At 41.2% G+C, this 7501-nt stretch overlaps 1 protein-coding gene across 1 annotated transcript; it reads left to right on the forward strand.

Annotated features, from left to right (window-relative positions):
- Positions 1 to 3032: 3032 nt before the first annotated feature.
- On the forward strand, positions 3033 to 6814 carry LOC143577346 (phospho-2-dehydro-3-deoxyheptonate aldolase 2, chloroplastic-like). Its single transcript, XM_077061199.1, has 5 exons — positions 3033 to 3518; positions 4354 to 4631; positions 4965 to 5241; positions 5330 to 5575; positions 6470 to 6814. Exons 1-5 carry the CDS (start codon positions 3033 to 3035, stop codon positions 6719 to 6721), a joined length of 1539 nt encoding a protein of 512 aa, XP_076917314.1. The 3' UTR covers positions 6722 to 6814.
- The last annotated feature ends 687 nt before the right edge of the window (positions 6815 to 7501 follow it).

Consider the following 7501-nt stretch of genomic DNA (forward strand, 5'->3'; position numbering starts at 1 on the left):
CCAAGATCGAAGACTGGGCTCGGTAGCGCAGATCTTCAAACCCTTGATCCGATTGACCAAGGTATACCACCCCTGGATGCACCTCAAGGAATAGAAGGTCATCAGGCGGTCAACATGGGGCTCCACACCCAGAAGGAGACACACCCACTCGAAATGGCGGATCTTGGCGATCGCCATTGGGTGTACCTCAGTCAGATGCACACCGTGTCTCTCCAGAACACGGTATACAAACTTCGTCAATGGGAACCTGAGATTCCCATAGACGAAGAATGCAGTGTACACCCCTATCTTACCCTTGGGGGCATCGTACACCGTCTGATGAGGTGCAGGAAACTCAGGCTCGAAAGGCTCGAGCATGAACTTCCTGACGACGTACTGATAAAGGTCGGCCGGAAGAGCACACTGGCACTCGCCAGCAGTACTCTTGTCATCCTTGTCCGACGTGGACGACGGATTATCGGCATACACGTCAGACTCCTCGGCGGTAGCCTCAAGATCATGAACAGAAGACATGTTTTGGAGGTAAAGAAGAACGATTTCAGGAGAATGATCGACAGAAAAGTTAGAGTATTCGCCGGAAATCGTTTAGAAGAAGAAGAGAGGTGAAACTGTGAGTTGAGATGCAACCTCTCCTCCCTTTATATACTCATCGCAATGAATGCGATGAATTTAATGCGGAAGAGAGAGGAAAACACTGGTGCAATGAAACTATGACACGTGGAAAAAGCAAGCTGGCAACAGCTGTTGACAGGACGCGTGCCGTAAACTTCGCGGCCACGCGCCCGAAAACTCGCTCCCACGCGCCTGAAAAAGCGTCTGGAATGACCATATACTGTCACGTCGCCATAACTTCCTGCACGTCCTGACACTGCCAGAAGAAACCGTAGGACGACGTTTCAACAGTTTGGACTGTTCTTATCCTTTCACCAACTCTTCGAATTTCAAAAAGATTCAAAAAGATTCAAAAGTAAGCGGGACTATACCCCTTACCTTAGCAACCAAGTAACTATAAGACAGGTGCGAGTACAGTGTTAAGGCAAAACCCTTCACATACTTAGCACCTGCAGGGAATTGAAGCCAAGAATACCTCGGCAACCAAGTAACTATAAGACGGGTGCGGGTACAGTGTCAAGGCAAAACCCTTCACATACTTAGCACCCGTAGGGAATTGAAGCCAGGAATACCTTGGAAGTAAAGTAACTATAAGACGAGTGCGGGTACAGTGTCAAGGCGAAACCCTTCACATACCTAGCACTCCGCAGGGAATTGAAACCAAGAAGGATCTTCTGGGCCATGCTTGCGGAAAAGGGAATAACATCCCCGCATAGCGGGAACGTCGAGAACTAGATTGTTTGAATCTCCAAGATGGAATTGGTTGTTTTAACATAATTGATCACTATGTTCAAAACTACCAAAACCTCAGGGAGAATCTATACAAGTGGAACTCAACGCTCCTGACCTGCGAGGAGGTTACAGACCTACCCGCATCATACCCAAAGATCAAGCAGAAAAGTCGGGAATTTCTGCACGTGACATTAGGACTTCCGCGGGAAGAATCCCCATGGAAAACCTTAAAACTAAAACCTTTTTCAAAACCCTTTGCTTAAGTCCAAAAGTTCACCTCACTTATTAACAATTCATGAGAAGAACATTGGACTGGGGGGACTTGAAGAGGTAGGTCCCAGCAGAGCCCAGTTGGACCCGCAAGACTCACCTCAAAGAGGGACGTCTGCGCAGTTGAACCCGCAAGACTCACCTTCAACAGGGACGTCTACGCAAAGGCTAAACTCGCAAGACTCACCTTGAAGAGACATCTGCGCAGAAACCAACTGGATCCGCAGGACCCACCATGCTCAGAGACGTGACGTCCTTACGCGCAGTACGCAAGCTGTTCCCGCAGGAAAAGCCTCCCAATGGTCGACGTACCCCGCCTGTTCCCGCAGCAACGGATACTAGCCATCAGGGAAGGCTACCCGCGCAGCAAGGCTACACGCACAAGGCACTTAACTCTTAAATAATTCAGTAATGTCACCTGAAGGAGTGAGCAAGCCGGGAACACTCCCGCACAAAGCCGGGGACACTCCCGCACAAATGAGCCAGTCCGTACGATACTGGAGGATCTTTTGTACTGTACCTGACGAGGTATGGATAAAAGATCTGACCAAAGATACGACAGCTCACTGACAACAGTATGACGAGCAGCACGCTCTTGTACTGTATGTCACTATCAGCCGCTGCCTACTCACCAAGCTGTCGGAGGACGTGCGTTGCCTGCAGTTGGTGGAACAGGAATAGTACACAGCCGGCCTGGTCACTATCAGCCGCTGCCTACCCACCAACCACCAGCATGGCACGTGCGTAGCCCACAGTTGGCAGAACAGGAATACTATTCAGCCGGCTGTACCTTCTTGGAAACCTACCTTCGGCTATAAATACTCCAACACCTTGGAATGGTATGGACACATTACATTATCTGATATCTCATGATCTTATCTTCTCTAGCAATCTCTTAATATACACTTATATTCAAATACAATCTAGTCTGATTCTCACGCCGGAGGGTGGTCACAAGGAGGTACCCCCCCTTCTCAGTGACGAGCTCACGGTGTCTGTTTTGCAGGTCATCGGAAGAATAACCATCTTGCCGGACACAACCCTCGTGGGAAACATCTATTTAACCCCAGATTATCCGTAATCTGCCCGGGGTCGATTAGTGTTTCTTCAATATCCTATAAAGAGGCATTTAAATTAAAAAATAATAATGAAATAAACCTAAAATAATGAATTAAATATTTAAATTTAGAGACCGAGATGGTCAATGACCCAACAACTAGATCCATGTGAAGAATAATAATAATAATAAATACATGAGCATCCCATCAGATTTAAACTGCAGCCATTACCACCTACCCCTTCTCCTATTTGAGCCTTCAAATCTCACCAACTCAACTCTCCCTTTATTATATATATATATAACAAACTAATTCTAAAACAAACTCAAAACAACATTGTTTACATTAACAGACACAACAATGGCACTTTCACTTTCACAATCCTCCGTTTTGTCTTCCAAATCCCTGATCCAACCCATACCCCACCAACCCACCACGACCACCCTCCTCCCACCAGCCACCTCCCACCGCAAACCAACACCCATAGCCGCCGTTCACGCCGCCAAGAACGTCACCAAAACCCAGCCCCAATCACCCCCTAAATGGACCATTGACAGCTGGAAATCAAAGAAAGCTTTGCAGCTTCCGGAATACCCGAGTGAAGCGAGTCTTGCCGCTGTTCTCAAAACACTGGAAGACTTTCCCCCGATCGTGTTCGCGGGCGAGGCGCGCCATCTGGAGGAGCGCCTCGCCGACGCCGCCGTCGGGAAGGCGTTTTTGTTGCAGGGTGGGGATTGCGCCGAGAGCTTTAAGGAGTTTAGTGCAAACAACATTCGTGATACTTTCCGGATCCTGCTGCAGATGAGTGTTGTTTTGATGTTTGGTGGCCAGATGCCAATTATCAAGGTATGTTGTCGTGTTTTCCTTTCCTACCTAGGTTTGTTTTGATTGATAAAATTGGAGATTCGTTGTCTGTTTATGCTATATAATGTATTTTATTTGATTTTCGTATGATAGATCATGCACTAGTGATTTTGTTGAATCATTCATGTTTTTCCCATTTACCTTTATTTGAATCAGACAGTGTCAGATTCCCAAATTAAACCAGACATGTCTATTTTTGTGTACAAGAACCTCAATCCGCTTAAAATGTGCAATCCAAACCTAAACCTGACTCATGTTATTATTTATATCAACATTTTCAACCCTGACCCGAACACATCCCGTTTAACCTATCTTGAGTAATACATGTTTGATGATTTAGAAGCGGGTTGTTGGATTGTGTGTTTCTTAGGTTAGTATGAGTGTGACGAAACTAACATTATTATGACTGACCGTATAATAATATTAAGATCAAAGTCATAAAGATGTATGAAATGTCAAAATCAAAACCGTAAAGTACCAAACTGAAAATTTGAGAGTTGAGACTGCTGATATAGGCTTGTAGCGTGACTAGTGTCGGCAAAGGAATATTTAGGTGTTTTCTTGAAAATCTTGAGAATTTCAAGAGTATTTTTCCAACAAATAGTAAAATTCTTTGTTTTAAAATACTTAAATGGGTCGTGTTAGTCCACCCCAAACATGTTTTTTTTTTCGTGTCAAGAATTGCTCCCTAACATACGTTCAACATGTTTCCTTAATTTCTGGAAACTTCAAACTTAGGATTTTATTGCGGACCTTTCCAAATGTTGTGATTTAGATGGGATTAAACCTCATGTTTGTTTAAACATTGTTGATTTAGGTAGGAAGAATGGCGGGTCAGTTTGCAAAGCCAAGATCCGATCCATATGAAGAGAAAGACGGGGTAAAACTACCAAGTTACAAAGGAGATAATATTAATGGTGACACGTTTGATGAGAAGTCGAGAATTCCTGACCCCGATAGAATGATTAGAGCTTATTGTCAAGCTGCAGCTACACTTAACCTTCTCAGAGCATTTGCCACTGGTGGTTATGCAGCAATGCAAAGAGTCACCCAGTGGAATCTTGACTTTGTTGCCAATAGTGAGCAAGGAGACAAGTATGCACAAGTTTCATTATTGTTTACCTTTTTTTTTGAATATTTATGTTTTACGTGTCGGATCAAATACAAACAACTTTTAACGTGAGAAGTGTAAGAAGCATTAAGGTAATTATGCTAACGGTAGAGTAATTAGTTTTACGTTATAGTTTTGAACTGGAGTAATAATAATTACTCTCCTTTATCTTGTTGTTGAGTAATAACTATTACACTATAATGAAATAATAATTACTCTATTGTTAGCATAGTCTAGTGCTTTTTACACTTCTTACATTAAATCCATTTGTACGAAATCTCACCCTATATTTAAATAACTGATTATTGTTTTAATAGGTACCAGGAACTAGCTAATCGTGTAGATGAGGCCCTAGGGTTTATGTCAGCAGCTGGGTTGACCATTGACCACCCGATTATGTCTACAACGGATTTCTGGACATCTCATGAATGCTTATTGTTACCATACGAACAATCGCTGACTAGACTCGATACAACTTCCGGGCTTTACTATGATTGCTCTGCTCACATGGTTTGGGTTGGTGAACGTACACGTCAACTCGATGGGGCTCATGTTGAGTTTTTAAGAGGTGTTGCCAATCCTCTTGGCATCAAAGTCAGTAAACAATATAGTTATAAAACAACTTTTGTTTTTGTTTTGTTGATCATATGTGTTTGATTGTTTAAGGAAATGTGTTTTGCAGGTGAGTCAGAAGATGGACCCGAATGAGTTGGTTAAGCTTGTTGAAATTTTGAATCCTAATAATAAGCCTGGAAGGATTACGGTAATTGTGAGAATGGGAGCTGAGAATATGAGGGTGAAGCTTTCGCCTTTGATAAAGGCGGTTAGACAAGCAGGGCAGGTTGTGACGTGGGTTTGTGATCCAATGCATGGAAACACAATCAAGGCTCCTTCTGGTCTTAAAACACGTCCTTTTGATTCCATATTGGTAAGCATTTTTTTAATCAGCTTTTGTTTAGTGTGAATATCACAATATTGTTTTTGTTAAGTAGATAACATTTTGTATGTGTTATTCTCTTCATAACGCATACGAAATGTTATCTACCTTTGGTCAAATAAACTAATCATTATGTTTGTAATTGTGCCAACAATTTTTTTTGTTTGGAAATTTCACATAACTGATTTAACTAAATGTAGTTACAAAAACTATATTATTAGACCGACGACATCCTTTTTTTTTTCTTTCAAAATAAAGTAATTAAGGAGATTTTAAGTATTTCATTTGAATGCACTTTGGCTGATAGTTGGAGTTCTTTTAACCTGCTTTTATGATAGCTATTTGTTTTTTTTGTTTTTCTTAACCATTATACCTTCTGGGTTCATATTGAATACTAAACAAATCGAAACGGGTCGAAATTGCCATCTCTACTTGTATTCTTGACATTCTGGTCATAAAAGGTTAACCTTCTGCTAATCCTAGAGAGCAAACTGATTTTCAACTTTCCCGAACTTTTTTGTGGGATTAATTATTTTATTATTTAGATAAAAGCATCTACCTTTTTTTATATTTTTTTCATTTTATATGGAAGGGGTAAAAGTTGGTGCATCCTGGCAGATGAAACATTAACCTCAATGACAATTTGATGGTTGAGGAATCAATGTTTTATACTTTATACCTGACAGAATCTCCATTCAATAAAAGAATACCATGAATGCATGTGTTGCTTTCAGTCAAAAAGTCAATTGACTACACACCATCTTTTCCTGGTAGTGGTGTTAGTTGACCAACCACCAGATTTGACTTTCCATGTTTGTTAGTCTAACCTTGTTTTATTAAACATAGTAGACTTAACCTAACAATTTGGAAATTAAAATATTGTAGGCGGAGGTGCGCGCTTTCTTTGATGTTCATGAGCAAGAAGGAAGCCATCCAGGAGGGATTCATTTGGAGATGACAGGGCAGAATGTGACAGAGTGTGTTGGTGGGTCCCGTACCGTGACTTTTGATGATTTAAGCTCACGTTACCACACTCATTGTGACCCGAGGCTTAACGCTTCTCAGTCACTTGAGTTGTCTTTCATCATCGCAGAACGGTTGAGGAAGAGACGAATGCGGTCTTCTTTGAAATTTTAGATCCAGCAAGTGTTGTTAGAATTGTATTTGGATTTTTGTTCAAGTTTGTTTCTGGGATTTTGAGGTTATGTCGTGTTGGACAAAATAAAACATTATATCATGTCTCTTTCAATAAATTTTTATCTTCCTTTTATTTGCTTAAGAACCAAATCAAAGTGTTATAAACTTTTAAACTCTACACGTCACTTCAAAAATAGAATAGTAACTAGTATTTTGACACACGTTTTCTTTCTTTTTTTTAGGGAGGGGGGGAGGGGGGGGGGTGGGGTGGTGGTGGTTGTGAAACCAAACCAGAACTCAGATCTTGGTGACCAAAAGTCAGTTGAATCTTCTTGACTTAGATTATCATACCTTTAAAAAATGACAAATACCCGTGACAGTTTGAAACACAAAAATTGTTGGAAATATGGACCGGTCCGCTCAAGTCAACGCGGGCCGACCGGGTTATGACCCGTAAGAGTTACACCTTCGGCAACGAACAATAAATCCGCTTAACTTGTTTAACCGGTAATAACGAACTTTTAATGGTATTTATTATTTATACTAAATGTAAATAATAAATATATATTAGTTTATTAGATAAACTAATTATGAGCTTTTAAACGCGAAACTGATCAAGTCGGGCTCAAGGCCCGTTTATAGTTTTACAAGTATTATATATTATGATATTATAATCATAATAATAATAACCTAAAACAATATACGGCGCTTCCCACCTGCAAAAATAAATTACACTCCAATAATCTTGGAGCACACCAAAACAAACGGGAACAGCTTCAT

Source organism: Bidens hawaiensis, unplaced genomic scaffold (genome assembly GCF_021521415.1).
Source record: "Bidens hawaiensis isolate Kalapana, Puna unplaced genomic scaffold, B.hawaiensis_p1.1 tig00028516_1, whole genome shotgun sequence".
Taxonomy (NCBI): domain Eukaryota; kingdom Viridiplantae; phylum Streptophyta; class Magnoliopsida; order Asterales; family Asteraceae; genus Bidens; species Bidens hawaiensis.